The sequence below is a fragment of the Rhipicephalus sanguineus genome, chromosome 1 (genome assembly GCF_013339695.2).
Source record: "Rhipicephalus sanguineus isolate Rsan-2018 chromosome 1, BIME_Rsan_1.4, whole genome shotgun sequence".
NCBI classification, from domain to species: domain Eukaryota; kingdom Metazoa; phylum Arthropoda; class Arachnida; order Ixodida; family Ixodidae; genus Rhipicephalus; species Rhipicephalus sanguineus.
Genome location: NC_051176.1, coordinates 234,355,571 through 234,379,749, shown reverse-complemented (window position 1 = coordinate 234,379,749; position 24,179 = coordinate 234,355,571). Strand labels below are relative to the sequence as shown.

At 41.3% G+C, this 24,179-nt stretch overlaps 1 protein-coding gene across 1 annotated transcript in view; it reads left to right on the top strand.

Moving 5' to 3' along the window:
* Nucleotides 1-20,329, top strand: part of LOC119374825 (HEAT repeat-containing protein 3) — a 42,493-nt gene extending 22,164 nt beyond the window's left edge. The window contains exons 6-15 of the mRNA XM_037645024.2: nucleotides 2,173-2,301; nucleotides 3,489-3,631; nucleotides 7,926-7,973; nucleotides 8,052-8,148; nucleotides 9,511-9,599; nucleotides 9,673-9,818; nucleotides 13,057-13,193; nucleotides 14,987-15,237; nucleotides 17,272-17,445; nucleotides 20,102-20,329. Coding sequence (XP_037500952.1) covers nucleotides 2,173-2,301; nucleotides 3,489-3,631; nucleotides 7,926-7,973; nucleotides 8,052-8,148; nucleotides 9,511-9,599; nucleotides 9,673-9,818; nucleotides 13,057-13,193; nucleotides 14,987-15,237; nucleotides 17,272-17,445; nucleotides 20,102-20,236 — 1,349 coding nt within the window. The 3' untranslated portion in view covers nucleotides 20,237-20,329. The remainder of the gene's footprint in view (nucleotides 1-2,172; nucleotides 2,302-3,488; nucleotides 3,632-7,925; nucleotides 7,974-8,051; nucleotides 8,149-9,510; nucleotides 9,600-9,672; nucleotides 9,819-13,056; nucleotides 13,194-14,986; nucleotides 15,238-17,271; nucleotides 17,446-20,101) is intronic.
* The last annotated feature ends 3,850 nt before the right edge of the window (nucleotides 20,330-24,179 follow it).

Here is a 24,179-nt window from a genome sequence, read left to right as displayed (position 1 = left end):
AACGCCATGTTGCGGCCCGCCCGAGCCCGGCCCGGTGTTCCTAAATGTGGCCCGTACCCGGCCCGGGCCCGAAAGGTTTGGGCCCGGCCCGGCCCGGCCCGTTTCAACTAGTTATGCCTTGAGCATAAAGGAGGCACTGTCCAACCTTCGGTTATTGTGAAGATACCTGCCGCACACGAGATATTTTCTAGAGATTGTTTTAGGAACTTCTTTCAGTGTCACAACTTTCACCGGTACTGTGTATACTTTCGGTGAATTACGCGCGTAACGCTCGTGCGAAATGATTGCAGGGCAATATAAAATATAATTGGAGTCATAGCTGGCTCTTTCATGTACGCACGCAGTGCTAACCACGCAATCTCATTTTTGCATTTCAAAGAACAACTACAAAATATAATACCTGCATAAAGTGGAGAAAAAAGCATGGCAGACATTTTTAAATTGAGTCTACATCAACTGCATACGAGCTAGGGCTGTTGAGTAAAAGTAGCAAGTCTCCTGCAAACCTCATCTATTGCACAATGCAATGGGGAAAAAACGTGCTCTATCTGCTTCTGGGAGGAATACGCCAGGATGGGCAGCGTTACATAAATTAAAGCTGTCGTGTTGACTCCTCGGCAGGCAACTGCACCCAACCTACGCTACGCTTTCGTGTTCAAAACAACAAGGTTCTTTGTCCCACCCTTCTTCCCCGAGTCACCGCCACCGTCACAGCCACTCGGGGAAACGAGTGTCTCTATGGTCTGGCGCATCGCCACTAGTAATGGGAAAATCAACAACGGCGTTTGCCCTGGGATAAGAGTCGTTCCACATCTTGCACTTAAAATGCACGAAAAACAGCTCCTGAGATATTAATGACTCACAAGTCGCGTTGGCCAGTCTACGGGCATGCGAGCGTAGCTGCATACTCGAAATGTTTCCCTAGATACAAACGCGCACATCTTATACACACTAATCTAGGCAGTTTACCGTTGTTTTCCTTACACGGTACCCAAGAACGTCTTTCACTCACTCTAATGGCGGAAACTTATATTAGGCGTTTCTTGAAATCCCATGTAGCATACCGATGGAGCCAAATTGTAGACGTCTTGTACTGTGCAATTTCTATGCACGCCAATACACTCCAGGTGATTTAAATTACCCGGAGCCCTCAACGACGGCGTCTCATATAGCCTGGGTCGCTTCGGGAAGTTAAACCCCACAAAACAACAGAAACAAAGCCACACAACGTACACACGCAATTATACCTATACGTATGAGACCCGGGCCTAATACGGGCCTGGCTCAGGCCCGAGCCCAACCCGAGCCCGAAGACCAAGGGCCTGAGCCCGGCCCGGGCCCGATCCAAGAACCCCTTAACCGGCCCGCGGGCCGGGCCGGGCTTGGGCTTTCGGGCCGGCCCGGGCCCGTGCAGTGCTCTAGTGTGTTCCCACAGTCAGTCATGGGGCATCGAGTAAGGGGCTTAGAAGTTATAAAAACAAAGCGTAGCAGCATTGCATAAAGGCACAAAAAATTGTCAAAAAAACAAAAACAACAGTAGTAACACCAGCCAAGATACAACACATGAGCTAAGAGAATATACCCCAGTAACATGTAGCTGAAAAAAAAAGGAAGAATATGTCATATCAATGATCATTTTAATCAAGAAAACAAGTTATAAGTTACTGCTGGTGAAATGAGGACGTGAGCACCATGTGCTCGTGTAACTGCACAGAAAACCCCAAAAAAAACCTAGAAAACGCACTTCACAATGATGAGTTGGTTAGAGCAAGGGGTAGCTGATAAAATGTGCGTTAAGTGACTGCTGAAATCCTACTGGGTTAGTTTCTGCAACTGTGCTTGTGGGCAGACTATTATGTCTTTATGTGGCACAGGAAGTGTGGAACTCTCTTCCTATGCTACGTAAAAATAGTGTACGAAAGAAAGGGAATGAATCAAGGGGCTTGCTTTTTGTTAGAAGTGTGCACTGTTTGGGATTAAAATAATAAGAGCTTTGGCCTGTATATTGTGTTGCCACTGACCAAAACCTTCAGACTGAATTTTAATTTAACAAAAGTCTATTTAACCATTATTGAATTAATGGAATCTGTGTATCTGTCCTATGGTTAATTTTTCCCATCCCTCATCAACTTTTAAAATTGCAAGCTTCTATTTCTGTGGTGTATTTTGCAGGTCATTGCTTGCATGCAGCTTCTGAGGATAATGCAGAGCTGGCTGAGTGTCTGAACGACTTTGGAGCTGGAATTTTCGAAAATTCATCACAAGATCCCGGTGTCATACTACTTCAGGTACTCTCAGCAGGTAACTATCACATGATATCTATTACACGAACACATGAGGTACGTTTTTCATTTATATGGCAAATACCATCAATACTATAAATCCTTTGTTAGAAAAAAAAAAAAGGCTTCAAATTGAAGTACGGTATAACTGAGACGGTGTAGGAAATATAATCCAGGAACAATAAAACTAGGAATGTAGCTAAGGGGGGAAAATGTACTGGTTGTCTGTACAATTTATCTTCATTAATTTGGATTTGGCAGCACTTGCGTGCTTGATTGAGGTTATTAAAAATGTAAATTTAAAAAATGTTATAAAAATCTGGGCACTTCCGAGTACAAGGTGGTGGAAGGTGCAATTGTTGGCTACAACAATAGCATTCTATAATAGGGATGGAATACAAAAAGCAAGAAATAGTCATTAGGTGCACTTTACTTGGAACACTTGGAACTTTCCATTACTTAAAGGGGTCCTGAACCACTTTTTAAAGTAATAATCGAATGATCTCAGTATTGGAGCTTATTGTCTCACAAATCGATTTCTGCAAAAATTTCTCGAATCCCTCAATAACAAGCGAAGTTACAGGGATTTTTCGCACACTTTAACCGCTTTCTCTCTTTCGTCCTGTCGAGCACGCTGGAAGCTACACAGGGAGGGATGGCCCAGTGAAAAGAAGCTACGCTAGCACGCGTCATGACCTTGAGTGCACGTAATGAAATGCGATTGCTCTCTCCCATTGTGATTCCTGTGCACAAGTGCAGGTACTATGTTATGTTAGCAGACTATGGAGCACGGTGCCAGCACATGGTGGCACCGTGTGCTGGCACAATAGCATGCTACTTGTTCAACATCAGACAGCAAGCGCTGGCAGCTCCGAAAAGAGTTAGCACAGCCCTCTGTATGACGAAGGCACCTGAGAAAATGGCAACTCCGCACTCAGCTCCTAAACTCTCCTTGCGGCACGCGACTGCAAGATTACGCTGTTCATAGCAGTGTCTACTTTCCACAGGTTGTGTTGTCTCACCAAGCACGAGGAGTGGTTCATGACCCCTTTAAGTGAAAATTTAGGAGCTCAGTGACCAGTCCCTTAAGGTGGCAGGCATGCTAGATATTCTGGGTTAAACTGCATGTATACCGCAGTTTGGGCAGTGATGAGTGCCACAAAGGAGGTTCTAGCCTTGAGCTGTTGCTCACTTTGTTCACTGCAGGGATCCTGATAAATATCAGAGAAGTTCAGAATGTACCCTTGGTGCCTGCTGTGCTGCCACTCATCCCTATTTTGACAAAAGCACTGTCTCTGCCAATACTTGATCAAATCAAGACACTGTCGGAAAAGGTGGCTGAGCTTCAAGTAAGCTCTTTCTTTTTTACCTTTTCTATTGCTTATTGGACAAAGTCCAGAGCTTTGTCAACTTTCGTGACCAAATTATGGCATGCAAAAACACCTACCACGAAGGATTTCGTGACTGTTAGAGATCCCAACATGGTCTAAAATATTTTATTAATCCTCTAAGCATTGAATGGAGAATCTCGTGAAGTTTGGTCATTTTTGTATGCATGTACGTTTTAACTGTATGGCTTCCCTGCTGATCAATGTCCATTTCCTTTAATTTAGTGCAGATTTTTACCATCTGGTCTTCATGCATTTGTCCTGCCTCACGTGTGAAGCAAAAACTGAGTTATGGAGAAGAAATGCATACTTTTACTCACACACCATTGTTCAGAATAATCTGAGCTCTATTTCTGCAATGGCATGTATCTCCTGGCTGTGCCCTTTATATGTAATCTGCATCATTTGGCGATATCCTGCCTACATGCCATCCTATTTCTAGGTACATTCACATGTTGATGCTACATTTTAAACAATATAAATAATAATCTAATAATTTGTGTAATAATATCCTCTTGAGACTCTTGAAGGGCACCTCACCAAGTTTTGGCATTGCAAAAATACAAGCGCAGCTCATAGGTCAGTCGGTGGCGATCGTGTTTGCAAAATCACACACCGGCGCGGCAGATTAAACAGACATGTAAAACTGAAAGCAGTGCACCATCCCTCTAGGTACTAGATGCGCTAGGAGAGGAAGTGTGTCTACGTAACATGCACTCCTTGAAATGTCACTGACCATTGCCAGTTCTTCATCCAACGCGGTGCACTCGCTGTAATTCATGCTCCGTGAAGCAAAATAGCGATAAGAGAAAAAAAAATGGAGTCAGGGCTCACCATATGAACATGACGTGCTCCCTTGCCACTGGCAGCTGGAAGATTTGGTTATAGGTAAGAGAAAGGCTACTTATGCAATACATGCGGGCGCTAGCTGAAAAAAAGGGAGAGGGTCACTTTGGCAGTGATGCTCGCCTCCTGGAGGTATGGTAATAGTGCAGATTAATTTCTCGTGCCTTTAATGAACCGATTAGGGAAATTCTTTTGGTAAAACCCTCCTTAGATGGCACCTTACAACTTTCATTGTATATAACCAAAATTTGTAACGTGGCCTGGTGAGGGTTCTTTAAGTCATGGCAGTGTATACAGTGTTGAATGCAGCGATTGAAAAAGTAAATATTTAGTGTTTGATTTGCGCTGTTTGATTCTAAGAAGCCTAAAAGCACACGATTCTTAATGTGTGTACACCCTTTTTCACAAAGGGCAATCGTGTGCCTCCAGCAAGAGACAGGCAGCTGCACTGGCATTCGTAAGCACACTTCCGAAAATGACTGCTGGGCAGCTTATTGTGGCACCTACAAGTGCTATGAAAACTTAACCAGTTCCTCCAAATTGCTCAGCATGCCAAAAAACTTGCTCTATTTGCATGCGTGAGTAAGTGTTAAAATAACTGGAGCCTTGAATTTGCCATAAATAGCTGTGATGCTTCACTGTTATGCACGTAAAGTGATGTAGTCCTTATTGGAAATTTGAAAGGCATACATGTGTAATGAAATCTTTAACAGCTTTTCTTTGGCACACCTTGTGCTTTGAAGCTCATGAAAGAGCAACACTGTGAGCAACACAGCTTTAAAGGGGCCGTGCAACACTTTTCCAAGTAATTGTAAAATGACCCCATTATTGCAGTTTATTGCTTCACGAATCGACTGCCGCAAAAAATTTTTAGAATCCATCAATTACGAATGGAGTTACAGGGATTTGTTGCATGCTCTAAGCGCTTTCTCTCTTCTTTCGTACCAGCGAGCATGCTGAACACTACAGGGAGGGGATGGGGGAGATGACAGGGAGACAAGAGCTACGTGCGTACGTCAGCATGCATCATGACCTTGAGCACTTTCTTTTCATGCTTTCTTTGAAAACGCATGCAGTTAACATACAAACGTTGTGCACAACTCCCTTGCCCGTGTCGCAGCGTCTGCGGTAACTATGCAGCTCACAATGTTCAAATCAGCCAGTGGCTGTGTCTTTTGGGTATGTGATTTTGAGGATATGGCATCATTTTTAAAGAGAAGAGCGAACGATTTCCGGCTGACTGTGAAACTTAGTTGTAAATTCCCTGTCGTGTGCGGCACTATAATGTATGTCTCACATGTTCACTGGAGCCTTGACCACCAATCGGCAGCATTTTCTGACCATGTTCAAAAAGTGCAGGGCCCCTTTAAAGCCCCAGTGTGCTGTGCGTCATTAGGTTTAGCAAGATGGCTTCAGTGCTTCTGACAGGGCTTTTGTACTAGTCAAAATTTTGAGCCTGTTGCAAAAAAAAAGGAAAAAAGAAACATTTCATCACAATTAGTGAGCCATTGTGATGGTGAAAAGACTTTAAATGGCTAATCCATGTGGAAATGCAAGGATTGTTAGGACCTGAGGCATTGAGCATTTAGTTATATTCTTTAGCCATGTTGCACAGTTGCACCTAAGTTTAACAATCCTTGATTTCAAAAGCTGAAATTTGCTATTTCCTCTTTTGTGTATATCTAATGCCAACCTAGTGATGTAGTGCCGTATTATAGTAGACTCTCATTAAACGTAACCTGAAGGGACCAAGAAAATGTGTTCATTTAAGGAGGATGAGGGTCTTGAAAAAAAGTATTTATTATCCTATCTGAAAATTGGCATGCATGGGCGCCATTGAATGGAGATTTTCAATCTGCAAGCAGATTTGCAATATCTAATTTAGAAAAGAGGTAATGACAAATTTTCAAATTGTAATTATGTCATTTTTTACGGGTCGTTATGCTGATTTACAGTGCAAAAAGTTACTTATCAGAACTACGTGATTCTTCTAAAAGGTCCACCCCACAGGCTTAAGCAAATTAGATGTCAAAACAGCTATTTCTTTGATCAGAATTTTCAAACTTGGAAGGTAAAATTAGCTTCCTGTAATTAGCTGGTACTTATCGTATAATTACAATGGCATCAAGGTTGTGAAAAAAAGAAAAGCTTTAGTCTGTAGTTCAATTGTCGCTGAAGAGAATGGTACCAAGTTTGTTTAAACCGTGTTCATACAAACTTCCTCAAAACTTCCGTAAGGCAGACGCAATTCACGAAAATAATAAAGCCGAGAAAATCATGTTTCAAGTTTTGAGAACATTTGTAATTTAATCTATTGAGCCTGTAAGAAAAAGAGAGGCTATTTTGCCATATGTAATAATATTTCTCCAGAGCATGAATTGAACTAAATACTTTGAAATTCTGATTTCCAAAAATTGAAAATTGTACGATTTTTTTTTTTTTGCTATTTTAAGACTCGTCCCCCTTAGCAGGAGTTCCATTTACCGAGATTCTAGCAGTAGTTCTGTTTAAGAGATTTCTGTTTACTGAGAGTCTGCTGTATAATGAAACAACTCTAAAGGCAAACACACACAAATAAGGAAAGAAGACTGCACCAAGACATTGAACCATCTTTTTTCTCTTTCCTATTTTGCACTTTTTCATGTTACAACACACTCTGCCACCATACACGTATTTTCAGCAGTTGCAGGCCAAGTTAAGTACTAAATATACACCATTGTACCATCTGTTGTCCTAGCAGAAAACTAGTGTGTAGTGTTGCTTTCACGCAAATCATTTTAGTGGCTTGGAGAATGGGAAGGACGGTGTGAAGTTAGGGAGCACTATATCACAGCCCATAAGCTCAGTCAGAAAGTGAAAAGGAGCCAATGGGCTGACATTTCTGGCGTGCAGTGTGTGATAAAACAAGTATTCTGTCTTTTTTATATTTCCTTTTTCTTTTTTTTTTGCTATAGGCATTATATAAGGTCTTTACTTTCTTGCTATCTTTGGTGAAGTAAGTCTTGTTGCTGGCATTAGTTACTGTGCCACACATTGCAGCCTTGTGTGTTGCTGTAGAATGTGCTCAGCAAGTAGGTGTTGCTTGAGTGAAGCAATAAAGAAATGGAAATCTAGCCTTGGCTGCTAGTGATGTGTGTGGTGACATCTAATTGTAGGTTTGTGCGCAGCCTGAACCGATACACTAATTTTGTGTTCTATTTGGCTTGTAACATGCAATATATAGTAGCTGGTACCTTTAATTGCAACTCTAATTTTTGCTTTTTGAATTCTCTGAGAAGGCCACTGTTTGGAAATCTGTGATGCAGTGCAGTTTGTAGCCATAAAACATCTAAATGATTGTTTTAGTAAATTATCGAGTTAACTTGATTGATTTAGTACTTGTGCAAACTTTCTTGTATACTATGTATAGGCTGCCACGAAACAGAAAAATGTGGACACAGAAGACGTGGAAGAAAAAGTAAGTACTTTTTTAGCCACTCTGATCGAGTGTCATTTTAATTATTATAAATAATTATTATGCATGGACTTTGAACAGGAGAAGACCATTGATGGGATCGTTGCGTTGATTTTGGATGCTTTGATGGCCAAGCAAACTGCCCTGGAAATTCTTTCCAACCTCTGCTGTGGAGAAGGTATTTGTACAAATACTTGCACAAAAACTTAAAACCAAAGGCTGCAATAAAGAAATCTGTTCACCCCTCCACATGGTCCTATGTATTCTCACCTAGGCTAGTAGTCTACTAGTACTTTAAATCTTAGATTACAGGTTCTAAGCATAGTAGGACTGCATGTTAGCAGCTTATGCAGTATGCATTATAATATGAGCATTGGCACATTGTTCTCCTTTGCTTGTGCTTATTAAGCATTACCACGGCTGGGAGCAAAATTCACACATTTGGCTTGCGTAAGGCTTGCTCTTGTGCAAAGGTGCAGGTAAGAAAACAACCAGTGGCTGAGGAGCTGCTTTAGCTGGACATTTTAAGTTTACACTTCGTAGTTAAAAAACATAGTCATTCTTTTTTTTTTTTTCCCCCGTGAACTTATCTATCAATCTGACCATGTGCATGCAGTTTCCTTTGTGCCTCTGCATATACCACTGAATTGTAGGCTTTTTACAGAATGTGAGATGCAGGAATATGTTGAGTTGAAAGTGCAGATATGTTACGTTATCGTTGGTTCAGTGATCTCAATGTGTAGGGACATGTGTGATTGTTGGCAATTTCAACTAGTGCAGCAGTTTCTTTTCCCTTTGAACCAGTCTTTTTATATGGGGAGTGGTGCACAAATGTTTGCTTTGCGTATGAATGCATGGATCATAAATTTCATGAAAAGAAAGTGTTGTCAATGAAGATTATCTCCAACCAACCAAAAAGGCTATACTTGAATAAATGTCAGAGTGGCAGCTGGTTTGATGCACCAGCATTAAATCTTTTTGTACTACTGTAACATGTTAATGCATATGGCATATGGATAATATTGGCAGTATTTTAGAAACGTGAAATTTGGTCCTCCCCTTTTGTTATGCTACGGCCTGCATATTTGTGCTGCCGTCATTGTGGTGTCGGTGTCGCATTGCTGTTGATGTGGTCATTATTCTCATGGTGTCCTCGTGAAGTCCCATGCATGAGGGAAATGCCCCTGCTAACGTCATTGTCACCACGTTGCCATTGTTTTGTGCCTGTGCCCTTGTCATTCTCACTGTGTTGTCATGGTCTTCAATTTTGCTGCCATCATTATGCTGCCAGATTTGCTAGAGCTTTTTAGCATAGTTGAGGGGGGGGGGGGGGGGGTGTATAGTCGAAAGAATAACTGCTGTTGCAATTAACTGTGTCTGAAGGCAACAATTTTTTAGTGTGTGTTAGACCCTGTAAAAATGGGTGAGCACGCTTTTATTATATTTTGTTTTTAGCAATTTGAAACATCGTTCACCTTTTTTATATCTGGCACAGCTTTTATGCCACCTTGATATAATTTGTGCTCATGTGGTGATGCAGGTGATCAAGAGTCTGAATATGTTGACATTTCTGACGACAGTTCTGATACGTTTGATGGTGATATGGAGACTGAAGAAACTTCTGCCATTGTAAGAAGCCACATAATTGTCCTTTTGCAGCAGCATTCTTACAGTGGAGTGAAATACTTCATCTTTATTGCAGTTCCCCCTCAATATATCGCCTGAATTTCACGAGGCTCTGATGGCACAAAACATTGTCTACAAGGTCCTGGACCATGTGAGCCAAATGGATGACGCATTTGGCAGTTGTCTCGGTGAACACAAGCTTTCAGCTACGGTGCCTAGAAGGTACTGCTCTTCACTTCACAAAGTGAACAGTTGCTTGTGTTTGTCTATTTAAGGCACCTCTTAGTTCCTATTCCTTGTTTTTCCTTTACCTTGAAGACTTAAGGGGTCCTGCGACACAAATTAAGCATGTTGTTTCCATCACTTTTTCTGGTAAAGAACCCCAGGTGGTCGAAATTTCCGGAGCCCTCCACTACGGCGTCTCTCATAATCATATCGTGGTTTTGGGACGTTAAACCCCAGATATTATTATTATCCATCACTTTTTCTGGTACTGTGGAATGCACCGATATTGTTGTGCAAGTGGCAACACTGAAAACTAAGTTATAACTTTATTTCATAGGAGAAACCACCTTGATTTCAAACTACAGCCGCACAACAGCTATTTTTGCAATTGGAAATGAAGTTTGATCATGTGGCTGTGGCGACATTGGGCATTTTGTTCGGCTTGACATGACAAGTTGCATGTAATGTTCATATGGTCCCAGCTAGGCCACACTATTGTGCGCTAAAAATTATAACAGCACTATCATAGAGATTACCTTCCAAGCTGTATCCGCTGTTGAGATTTGGTAGATGATATACGCATCTTCAAAGGAATCGATCCCGTAGGCTATCTTAGCCACAAAATTTTGTCAGTACCCCTTTAAATATAAAAAGATTTTCAGAGAATGGGATCTATGAAACAATTATCGCCAGGCAATCCAAATGTGCAGTTAGTCATTGAAGTTATAGTCTAATGTCACCCAAAAAGCACAAAAATGATTTATCGCTTCTAAAGTGCTCTTAATTGATTTTTCACTTCTAGTGTATTTGAATAACCCGATCTGTATTAGGCGTGATCGCAATTAAAGTGCCCCTTGTTGCTGAAGTATTGTATAAGTGTCTAAATCGCATATTTGGAATTTCTACTGAGATATTTAATGATGCTGTTTCCTTGCAACAAGTAATCAAACCATACTGTAGTCTGGTCCACATTTAAAGTTCTTTTCCTGCTCCTACAATGCTCATGCCCACATATACAATACAGAAATGACAGTATGTCATCTTGCTTAGCATGTTGTCGTTCTGGCATTCGCAGATAAGGATGCCCATAATGACCAATGCACCTAGATTGTAACTACAAGTTGGTTTTAAGTGCGTAGCACTTTAGGGGCCCGGCTTGTTGTCCGTAGATCTCGTGTGGCGTGATCACGCTCACAACCAAGTGGTCAATACAGGCCTAAAACAAGGCTAGGAATGCTCAAAACCGGGTTGAAATAAACGAATTAGGTCTAAAATAATATAATTAACAGAAATAACCAAGAAGTAATTGCAAAATTTCACTTAAAATCGCCAAAAACACTTCGGTCAGAAACGTAGGGCTGAACCCTTCGCCAAGCACATGATTGCTTCTCCCACTGGCACTTCTCCGGCGCCTTCGTTTCTGCATCTGAAGGGGGAAACAACCTGATGGAACTCGCTGCAGACGACACGTAGCTCAACTGCCGTAACAAGCAGGAAGTCAATAAAGCGCAGCAAAAAGTAGTGCGCCTGTCGCACACCAAGTTTGCGAATCTCCCTAACAAAATTCTACTTGTGCTAGGGAAACCGTTCATGCTTAACATTGACGTCATCGGTGGTTTGGTAAACGGAGCAGTGGGAGCTCTATGAATGGGAATCGCTAAGTGCCCGTGCTACGCACTTCCTCAGGTTTCACAGTTGTGGAGTTCCATTTCATGCAGGATTTAGAACTACACCAATCGCTGTGCAAGTTTTTCAGGTATAGATACAGTGATACATTTAGTGTCTGTGAATCAATGGAAAAAGTGTTGTAATGAAAATTCAAAAGAACAGTTTGCCTGTCTGCTACATTTAAATTAGTCTTTAAATGTGGTGCGTCGTCAGTTGTTAAAGGGACCAACAACTGGCCAGAACGGGTGATTAGATCCTGGTGGAAATGAAAAGGCCGTGAATTATAGTGACAGATTCCAGAATACTTTTCGCAATCTGAGTAGGATTTATATTTTTAAATCAGCGTTTAAAAGTAACAAAAACCGGTATGTCGCGCAGCCTAGCGCGAGTGCCATGAACCAGACGTATGCAGTCTTAAGCACTTTGTTGTACGTAGTCTAATGCTTTTACACGCACCAGAACGAGGGCTGAAAATTTGAATGTGTATGTTATTGTCAATTCCCATTTGTTTCTAAGGTATAAGAATTAAACCATGAGATGCGGCACTGCTTTCGTGGCTTCCAGTGAAACGGAGGCTGCGGCGCATGCGCGCGGCGTCCGGCGGCGTTTCCCGCGTAGCTCGACTCTCGTCTGCTCTCGTCGTATCGGACTTTTGAAGAGTAGCACGCGAGTTTGCGCTGCTGCTTGCAAAATGCCATCGACTTACTGTTCTGTGGAGGATTGCTACCACTTCATGAACAGCACTGCTGGTGTATCCTACCACTTGTTTCGTTTTCGAAGGCTTAGCTTGGCTTGGCTTGACTAAAATGTGATAAAGCGACCTGTGTACGGCCAAAGTACTTCTATAAGAAGCCCCAGAAAAACGCTATAACTATTGTAAAATAATTTAATAGGCTAGAAAGCAGTAGTCGCGGCACCGCAGGCTTTGCAAACGTAACATTGCCTTTTCATACTTAGGGCATAACTTGTCACCACTGCTGGCGTATAATCGCTATCGCGCTCACCTCTCACTGTTTGCAGAATGTGATATTAAGACTGCATAATCGCTGCAGATCGAAAAACTCTGATTACAAATGTTTTACAGCGTTCTCCGCGTTACCACTCCGTGATTAGAAGCTCTGACCGGTAAGCTTCCCATTGCACTCAAGAAAACGGGTACCACAAAAGTTGGTTGTCGGTCCCTTTAAAAGCTGGAACATGCAATCAATCTATTTAGAAGCAATTACCTGTCGTTACACTGAAAGGTCTAGACTCTGAGTACTCTGCATTTTTTAGAAGTCAATAAGGATGTAAGTTGATGCTGTAACAAAATGGGTCATCCCCATGGATAATCAGCATGGTATTTGCTTGCAATTTAGGTCCTTTGCGTTGCGATTACTTAGTGCAACAGAGAAACACTGCAGAAGTGATTGCGTGTTCTGGTGTGCCCTGCAAACTTCATCAGCTACTGCGAATGTGATCTAGAATATTTAAGTGTGCATCTAGTCGACAGTTTACATCACTAAATTCAATAACTTATTCTGGAAGGGTTCTTAGCTTTCATTATACATATTATGCAATTTTGCAGGGTTCATGCAGTTAGATGTCGTGCCTTGCTTTGCATTGGCAATATGGTTCAGGCTTTGGCTCCAGAAGATCTTGGTGGAATTCCTGGTTTGGTTAGCATGTGGACATGTTTGGCACAACTGGCATTTGTGCAAATGGGTGAGCACAAATACATATAAGGTGTATTCTAGTACAATATGTAATGCATATATATAATGTACAGATTAATTCAAACGAAGTATGAGTCAACAAAAAATATTAGAGTGCTTCTGTGATGAATATATTTATGATATATGAAGAATGTGATAGTGCCTCTGCATTACTGTGCAGGTATAAGCAATTTATAAGTTCTTGAATGTTTATTGTAGGTCTGGGTACAGCATTATTATTCTTCTGGCACTATAGAGGTCATTCACTACGCATGAACAACTAAAGGACAGTGTATGCGAAACTATGACACATCTTCCATTTTGTGCATCGTAAAATTTGAGTGCAAGAGGTAAATTTACCTTCGCAACAAGGAAAAATGTTTATCTGCAATAATCTGGAACACTTTACAGACTTCGATGAATATTCCTTCATTAATGGAAGACACTGCTTCAGAAACTTTTTTTTGAGCAGGTTTTTATGAAACTATCAGTGATTATGTATGTTTATGTGCTGATTTGAAATATACAGTTATTGTGGTAGTACAATATGTAGTTTGAAAATATTAATAGTTTCATGTGTCTTTTAGATGCAAGATTTTTCTCTAAACTGTGAGGTTTGCAAAGGAAATTGGCATCTAGACTGAGGGCCTGACCAAGACTGCCCAAGTTTAGTTAGCTGAATGAGGTCACTTCCTTCTTGGACGGCATGCCGAATATTGGAACTTTGTATGAGTTTGACTGATAGTTGCTCCGACACAACAGCACGGAGCATGTTTTATTCTTCGTCCTAATGCACTACCTGTCAGAGCAGCTTTTTACTGACATGGGCATAAAGTACAGTGCAAACAAAGCAAAAAAAAAACTGCAGATGTGAGCAAAATGTTTTGCACAACACAAGGCGTGGAATAGCAGCAAGCCAGGCCATTGGCAGCACATAGAAATGTGGTACTATCAAGGTACCGTACACCTTTACAACAAGCAATGCTGTCTGCCAGGCAAAAGTTAAAGGGCAGCGTCAGCGCTTCCACCTCCTTGCATTGAGATCCCCCTCTACTCAACACAATGGCCAGCAGTATATTCTAGACACTATAGAGGATGCTTCAAGTGAAGATATAGTTACCAACTCTTGTATCAACATTGTTTGGAAGGTGAGTATGGTGATGAGGTGGTTGGTGACAACCAACCCTGTCAGTGCCAGGCACTGCCAGTTTATATGTGCAACAAGGTTACGCAACATTTTTAGTCCCGTTGCATCATGATTCACAAGATCCAGTATAGTACACACCTAACACGGCTACCAAAAAAAAAGGTTAGGGCATACAACAGACCTACAACCATGACAAAAATGATAACGCCTTTATCTTCATATCAATGCAACAGAAGACAAAACAGAAGGAATGTGCACACGAGTTGTCAGACTTTATTGGTAATTGTTATTGACGAGGGGGGAAATACAGCAAGAAAGATTGAGACATTTTGCTTTCACAACTTGGTCTAGTTGTGATTGTTCCACTAAATTTGAGACAGCTGGCAACCCTATGCTAAGGGCCATGGAGACAGCTAGGGAATGCCATGATGGCACTTTTTTTCAGAGTGAGGCCAAAGCTGCATTACTGGCACACCTCTTCATTACTTTCATTGCTGATGTAACACCCATTAGCTTCAGCTTGTACAGTTGTCTAGTTTGGTTCAGAAATCAAATAGTCTTAACTTTCTTTAACCTATCAATTTATCATTGCAACTTTAGTGCATTATAAACACTTAAATTTTCTTCTCAATGTTTTTCAAATGGTTTTGTTCTAGATACCAAAGACCTTGAACTCTTGGAGGCAAGCACCAGTGCTTGCAGGTCAGTGTTGCAGACTCTAGCCTCATCTTTTGCCAGCACTGGAAATGGTGGCACACCACCTCTGCCTAGTGTGTCAGATGAAGAACTTAGAGTACTCACTCAAGTGGGCCTGCAATGTTCTGAACCATCTGTAAGGACTAATGTGACCCGCATCATGGCCACATTAGGTTGCCTGTTGGGTGCACATGAGACCAATGTCCTCAAGGTTTGTTGCTTTTGCAAGTACTCTACCATTTTCATCTGTGGTGCATTTATCTGAAGAATTTCTGGGGTCAAATGGCTATTCCACCAGTGTATAAATGACCAAGTGGTTGGTAAAGATGAAGTTTAGTACTTTAACATATAAAATTCCAGCGCTGCCATTGTCATGACTAGTGCTCACGATAATCTAGTGAACTCTTGATGTCTTCGGGCGTCTTACAAAATGCTTTAGTGAGTAAGCTGACATTTAGTACAGTTTACACTGTCAATAAAACAAGCCAAAAACTTCATGCAATAGTAAAATCCTTTGATATTTCTATCTTTGCTTTTCACGTGAAACTGCGATTTTTTGGTGACTGCATTGTATGTTTTCTTGGATATTAAGGTTTTTTTTTTACACCTTTCTTTCTTTTTAAGCAAAAACATATGGTTAATGTTCTACTGTATTAGACAAGCAGCATTCTGACTACTGACACTTGTTGTAGCATATGTGACAATTGCTGAGCTGTAAACTGCCTTTACATTTGCATATATTCAACTTTATTTGGAGTTCTGCTGGAAAAACCTCAAAACTGTGTATTATGTCATAATTTTGTATTGTAACTACCTGAAAAGGATCACATCATAATTCAACTTTTGATAATTCAATTGCATGGCCTTTTTGGCTTTGTATACCAGCTGCAGATTCCTTTGGTGCACAACTTAATATTCCAGAGTTCTTACCTCAATAAAGTTCTCCATAGAAGTTAAATAAGATATCACCCTAACAGAGGTTACTGTTTTTTTTTTCTGTCTCCTGTTAGTTTAATGTAGTTTCATATTTGAATTGTTTCTGCAAGGACTTCTTGCAATGTACACAGTTTCATACTTCAAAAACCAGAGGGCAGTCTGGTGCTAGTTTGTATGCTGACTCCTTGAGCGACACCTTAATTGCTGGGGGAATGATGGGAAGTACAGATTTCAGTCCTGCCTCGAATGGATTTCATTCTTTAGGTTCGCGGAACTTGTTTACTGATATTCAAGCAAAGTGATATGAAGTTATGTAAAATTAAATTTGTCTTATTCTTCCCCATGTAAAACTTATTGCAGAAAGGTTACGTGACCATGAGATTGATGTGAAGCATGGACAAATTCAGTCACAAGGATATGCACTGCTATGCAATTGTGTTTTAGATTTGGCATTACCGATTAATGAATTATTTTTTTACAACAGTGAAAACAAACTTGTGTTTTTATGCTTAATCTATTTTTGAAAGTAAATATACTGTATCATGTGAAAGGTGTGGTGTCCCCGAGATAAACACTCCTGGCCAAGTCTGCCCGTGCGCAGAACGATCATAATAGCAGTGGTATGTACAACGTATCTCTCGTTCCGCTGTAAAGCCGATTCAGCGGTGTGTGATTGTGTGTCCACATGGCTTTGCTGTCGTTTTGCAGCTAAGTTGACTGCGTCTTGGCAAGAGGCGCTTATAAAAAAAATTGAAATCTATGCAGTTCCCTGCTTTGGCTCGGGACGATACATCCGTGTGGAGCAGAGCACGAGCGACGCTTTGCTAAAGCTGTCTGATGCAACCTGCAAAGCTGCAACGTTGCCACAAATGAAGAAACCTAGTGCGCTTCGGCTACTTTCAACAGCAAAGGCGCTGCTTGAGTGCTTTGTGCTACACCCCGACACCCACGCCAGAGAACACTGTACACATTGTGACAGGATACAGCTGCACACACCGAACAAAACTTGAACTGTAGAAATAAAACTTGTGGACAGTTTGCTGACACAATCCGATTCGAAGCCTGTACTTTCCATCATTCTTATAGTGGTTGAAGGATCGCAGCGCCAGTTGTGTGAAACTCTCTGCCTTGTAGGTTGATTTTCAGTGCATATCTGCTTAGCTGTAGCTTCTGCAGTTATTATAGTGCCTTAGTTTTGGTTTGAACTGTATTATGGTGATTGCAGAAATGTAGATTTGTATGTGAGCAGTTGTTTATTTCCTATAGCCAACATATTTAAACATAATGTGTATTTCATGTGCACATGCAGAAAGTAGGCCAGCACCTTTTGGAAGTTTCCTTCAAGGACCCTGACACTGTGGTGGTAACAGAAGCACTGGATGCTATTTTCGATGTATTCGGAGAAGACTCAACTGATACAGTTGCCAGAGAGATCGAATTGGTGGCAAAGTTGCGGCAAGTGCTACCTGCCTTTAAAAGCAAGGTTAGTGGCACTTGGTCTCCACATTAAAACTCTTCACAAACCAGCTGTAAATTGTGGTCTATGACATGGTAGACAAGGGAAACTAGGGCTCATTCCCAGATAAATTTTTATTTACAAGTTATGGAGGTATTTATATAAAGCAATATGTTTACTTTCATAATTTCCCAGCTGTTGTGGCGACGCCAGTAGCATTGTTCTGGCAATTGTTACTTTTCTCTTACTTTTTCTTTGTTCTGCGGTACACTTAGGGTGGCCCTTCAAATGTTGGTGCCCGACAAAGGTTTCCCTGGGCACAACAAAGGGGTGGTTACGGGATGTGTGAACTGTTGTTTGTGGCTGCCCTGTTTGCTAGAAGGTTGAGGGATAGCCATGTGACTCCGCATAAGCGCAGTCACATGGTTTTATTTCGTATTTCGCGGGCTTTCTTTAAACACCAGAAAAAATCGCCACGCAGCATGTACGTTGCCACAAAATTGGATCGGTCATTTTGTAGTGCCCTCTACAGCCTAATAAAATGTACTTGGCACTGCAGTAAATATTAAAAATTTTACACAAATGATATCAGTCAATTAACCCTAACATGCACCACATTACAGCAAACCATATGTCATCGACTTCATTCACTTCTGGTTAACACATATATATATAGTATATATTGTTTTTTTTTTAATCTTTGGTTCTAGTATGTGAAACACCCAGTATATATTTTTTGTGGGCTGCATACAGTGGAACAATATTTTGCAGCAATGTCTTCATGTCGCAGATATATTCTTCCCATTGTCAAGAATGCACACTGCAGTGCCCTTTTAATCAATGGAGAGAGAGAGTAGGTTGTCCATGTATGCATATTTACCATCTAATACTTCACTTAGCAGCTCAAACACGAGTGAAATGTTGCAATATACTCTGTCGAAACATTAAAGGGCACTTAATAATGCTACCCTTTGAAACTTAAGCACCATGCTGGTGCGAGTGTGCTGCCTTTAAAGATGTACGAGGGGAAGTCAAAAAGTTCCTGGAATGGTGGTTCAGCGTGCTAATGTTGCAACCTATGGCAGTGCTTGCCTAATCACCTTCGAAGTAAGACCCTTGTGTGCACACACACTTGCTCCATCGCTTCCTGCCATTGTTGGGAGCAGCGGTAGGTTTATTTTGGAATCTGCCTGAGCTTAGCTGTTGCACAGTCGTTCCTCGTTATCGCCAGCCAGTGTTAGAATGGTAATAATAATTATTGGGGTTTAACGTCCCAAAACCACGATATGATTATGAATAGAGACAGCATAGTGGAGGGCTCCGGAAATTTCGACCACCTGGGGTTCTTTAACGTGTACCTAAATCTAAGTACACGGGCCTCACGCATTTTCGCCTCTATCGAAAATCTGGCCGCTGTGACCGGGATTTGATCCCGCGACCTTCGGGTCAGCAGTCTAGCACCATAACCACTACACCACCGTGGCGGGGGATAGAAAGGTAACCGTTGTCATCTTTGCCTATGCCTTCAACCCATTGTCAGATTAAGTGCCACATGCAACTGCCACGGCACATCCGGACTTTGCACCGGTCCTCACTGTCTCGCATGCATAACAAGCAAACGGCAATTAAAATTTGCTGCAGGATATGTCTGCGCACGGACATGCTAGAAGAAATCTACCAAGTGGAACTGTGTAGAAACACGACTGCCTCTAACATTTCAATACAAACAAGCCCACTTACTACATTCGCTAGAAAGTTCATTATTAGTGATAATTATAATCTCACTTTGTGCTCCCCTGGATACATACCTTATTTGCGAAGGTGGTCTCCACGTATCTCTCAGTACTGAATCATAATAAAACCATAAAGCATAATTTTGTGAACCCAGTGTATGTGTAGATTACTTTATGGATGGGTTTCGGTGCCACCATATCAGGCTGTGAACCTTGCCGTTTTGTATCTTTAACAGCTAAACAAACAGTGCTACAGTAGACACATCACCATGAAAACAGTTGGGTTGGTGCATTCATTGTTTTATTATTCATGTCGCAATACACAAAAATAAGAACACATTCGTCTAACAGCCCAAGGTGGCGGCGCCAGGGTTACTGACCGTCCCGGATTTTGCGGGACTGTTCCGACTTTCCATACAATGTTCCTAGTTCCGCGCCGTCCCTGTGGGGACGGGTATATGTCCCGGATTTGTCCCGGACCGCCCAGTTAGAAATTTGTATGTGATCCAACGCACGCACTACCCCACACACACAAAGCAATGTTTCGGTGGCCATCGGTGGCTGCTAGAGACTTTAGCCACTCTGGCTGAACTTCCGCGTGAGGTGCGACAACTTTTACAATTACATTCTCCAGCAAAAGTAAGTGTTGCAAGCTGCATGTTGAAGTACTGCTTCAAGAGGCCGCAACAATGAAGAAAGATACCGCAATAAAGAAAACTTATTTCCCTGTCTGTTTTGTTAGTGTAGCCCCTGTCTCGACTTCATGAAAGATTTGGTAACCCTAGGCGGCGCCCGTGTGTCTTACGTAAAATCGTCTATATACAGCAATATTTCAGACTTCAGCTATGTGAGAATAGCTGTGGATGAGTAGCTGTGTGTGAAATGACAGCTGCCATGGCATCTTGCATAAAGCTGCTCAATTATGAATGCAAATTTGTTTCATCTTTCAGGTAAAGCAAGCAAAGTCGACATTGCCAAGTCACTACCCAGTGATCGTCACAGCGAAAACAAATTTTATACGGTTTCTCAAGTACAAGACACAAAGGAGAGGAATGCAGAATGGAAGCGGAGGTGATATTGGCTAATCATGCCTCCACTTTTAATTTAAAGATTCGAAAGAATTTTTATTTTATTAAATCCTCACTGATTGCACAAAAATAAACATCTAGTGCTGTTAATTCTGCTTCATGTTTTCTTTTTTTGAATCACATATTGGAATATGTACAGTTTTGGCTAAACTAGCTACAACAGCGATGAAACCATTGTCCAATATGGAAAGTTCATACTCTCATTCACGTTTCAGGTTCACACGGCAGCAGAATTATTACGAGAATAGTGCAAACGAGAAAGACAATGACATTCAGACGAGTGCCGTGTGGCCTTCTCAGTTGTTTCTCATGTCTGGTCGCTTGCATAATGTACTACAAGAATAGTGCTGCACTGGGCAGCGCGTCCATAGTACACATTTTTGCCATTAGGTGAGCATTGCGCAACTCCTTTTAAGTTTACTGAAAGGAGTTGCGTGGCGGCGTCTCCCAGGATTTTTTGTTGGCTTTCGTAAGCTTCACCGCAACGCAGTTGTGCAATGCGGTGAAAAACATTAACAGCAGGGAGAGCTAACTGCCGCACAGTGATGCGTACTACCTGTGGCTGTTTGTTATTGCCTCCACGTTGCTGCTTGAAGAACAGGAAGGACATGCGGTCCAACAGGCATGTTCCACAAGAAGGCGTAGATGAAGAATGAATAATTACTTTTGCACCTTCGGCGTGGCATTACAGAAACAAATTCGTAAATTCTAGTTTTTGGCAACAGTACATATTTCACTAATACTAATTTACAACTAGTAAGCACTGGGCACTTAGATTAAAAATTTATGCTGTATGCAGAAAAGAATGGACTTTTTTCTCCAGCTGTACAGAACTTTCCTTTGCCACAGCAGATTATCGTAACTCATTTTATCTTTTTAATTGGCGATATATTTTGTTGTAAAGTTGGCAGCACAACTGTATGTTCACCCAAATAAATCGCTCACTCTGTCAATGTTACTGAACCTGTAGGTCCATGCTACATCCAACCCCTCCCTCCGTGTAATGGTCCCCACGTAAGCAACACGTTTCTGTCAACTGCAATGCACCACCTCAAAAATGCCAATTCGCAGCAGGGGCGTAGCCGGGGGGGTCAACCCCGCTTCCCCGAAAATTTTTTTTTGCTTGTGTGTATACACACACACATACAAATGCACAACATACATAAAGTAAGGTTGACCCCCCCCCCCTTAAATTTCTGGCTACGCCCCCGATTTGCAGTGAACTAAATTTAACCTGTTCTTGTTGACATGTACCAATATATGCTTCACAACAATGTGCAGGATGCTTTATGTATGGCAAGCTCTTGGCCGCATTGTAAATGCATGAAAGGTCAAGTGTAGCCAAAAGCCTGTGCTGCACATAATTCACGAATCCTTTAATTATACCTTAAACTGCCATATTTTGCAGTAAAACTGACTTAGTTGCGCTGCCACAAAGAGCCTTTGTATGGCGACCTACGTGAATTTACATGGGTAAGCATGCAGCTATTTTGTTTAGTACAAGTTTGTGCTTCACCGCATCACACGGCTGCACTGTGGTGAAGTTCAAAGCAAATTCATTAGCATAGAACGCCAAGACGCTTACTGCACGAGCCATTTATACTTTGAGTCAAGCACAACTTTTCCCCTATGGTATGTAACCTTCAGATTCAGTGTCTTGTTTGGCAGCTCTTGCCAAAACAGTGCCGTTTCCTTGGCATGAATACTTCCAATGACGTTAGCAGCGACTGAAGTACAGTTAGGAAAGTACACTTGCAGTGCTGCAACGTAGCACACTAGTTGATATATTTGTGAACGTTTTCAATAGGTGCACATTACAGTAATATACTTCTGCATGGGAATTTCAAGGGAATAATTATATCTGGGCTTGTATTTCATTTATCTGTGTTACTGATGAGACCTCCATTATTTAAAATATTGATTGCACTCACAAAAGCAGACATCCACATGAAATCTTTTTATTGTACATGCAGTAAACCTAACAATGCAGTCCATATATCTAAACATACAATTTATACATAGATACCAATATTGCTTTCCTATTAACCAGAGGTCACAACATACAAGACAAACATCCCGCATACAATAATTGGGGATGTTTCAGTGGCTAAAGGCACATAACAGCTGAGGGAAAAAACTGGACAACTCACCACGGTTTTAAGCAAAGCTGCACAGAAAAGACAACTGAATTTAAATAGTGTTTGCTGACATACTTCCACAACTGCCTTGAGCACATCAGCCGAATGCAGCGAGTGCAGGCATATGCACTGATAGTTTGTCTTGTTTTACAAAAACTCTACTTTGCTGAAATAACCACACTGCACATGTTAACCGAAACATTGAAATTATTATGCTTCTGAGTGAGGCAGTTAAGCCTCGGCCAGTCAGGTACAGCTGCTGTTCTTTAAAATGCAGCAGTAGGTTATGTTAGCGCAGACCCTGGCTTCTTTGCTATAATAGCCAACAATTCAGAAGGGAGAACGTTTGGGTGTGTTGGTTGTTCGTTCATCAGAAATCATAGCAAAATAAAGAACACGGGACAAGAAAGCTTGTCCTGGTCTCTTTCTTGTCCCGTGTTCTTTATTGCGCTATGGTTTCTGAAGAACGATAGCCAACACTGCTGAGCAGCGACTCTTGAGGTTGACTTGGAGTATATATGTGCAATGCTAAATTTCTATGCACAATTATGTAATCATCTCAAGTGAGCATCTTAACATGCATGATAACAGCATCTTTGTGTGCTCTTTTAACTGTTATTGCAAATGAATGCACAAAATAAGGAAGCAAGTATGGCACAATTACCACATACACAGACAAGTGATGCTGCAGTAAAAGATGGCCACAAGGATATTTCATTATTGTTCATTCAACACAACATTCTGAAAACACATTCAAGTGTGTCTGACATCTTGTGACCATGGCAGGACCCTACTAGTTGTCTGGCTTGTCCAAAACCTGGCTAGCAGCGATGGCTCGTAGGTTTCCGAACATCAGCTTCTTAAAGGGACTGACAACTGGCCAGAACGTGCGATTAGATACTGGTATAAGTGAAAAGACAGTAATTTATAGTAACAGATTTAAGCATCCTTTTCAGGAAGTTGAGTGGGATTAATTTTTAAATTGCGTTTAGTAAAACCTGCATGTCATGCAACCTAGCTTTAAGAGCCTTGATGCTGCACTATGGAGCCATCACATTTGCTGTACGTAGGCCAATGCTATTATGCGCACCATAGTTTCTGTGCTACTCACAAGCTAAAAGGCGTCAACGCTGAGAAGTGGCACTGCCTTCACGGCAACTAGTGGAACATATCAAGCCATGGCTCATGCACGTGGGGTGTATTCATGCACAGCAAACCACAGCATACAAACATGAACAGCTGTTGTGCTCACTTCCCACTGTTTGCAGCATGCATTGTGTGTACGACTTCACAGTCGCAGCAGATCAAAAAACTTTGATTATAAATGTCTTTGCGGCGTTTTCCGCATTACCATTCCGTGATTACACATTGACCAATAAGCTTTCCATAAAAATTGGTTGTCAGTCCCTTTAATGCACTTCTTAAAGCCCACAGTGTATGACTTTCCAATATCTAAAGATTAATTGTTAATTGTTCAAAAGTACCATATGCAGATTTGTTTCAATCCTTCCAAGTGTTCTTTTTTTTCCTTTTAGTAATCTACCAGCCTGCAATAGGCCTAAGTTACAGAAGGCCTGCCTGAAGTCACATGACCAATGCAGCTGTACCTGCACATGAACAGCAGTCAAAGCAGCATCTATGGAAGTGTGCTACTGAAAAAGATCTCGCAGGGCTGATGTGCAGCATGTTATATAAAACATTATATATATATATATATATATATATATATATATATATATATATATATATATATATATATATATATATATATATATATAACAGGTGCATCAAAGCTTCAACAT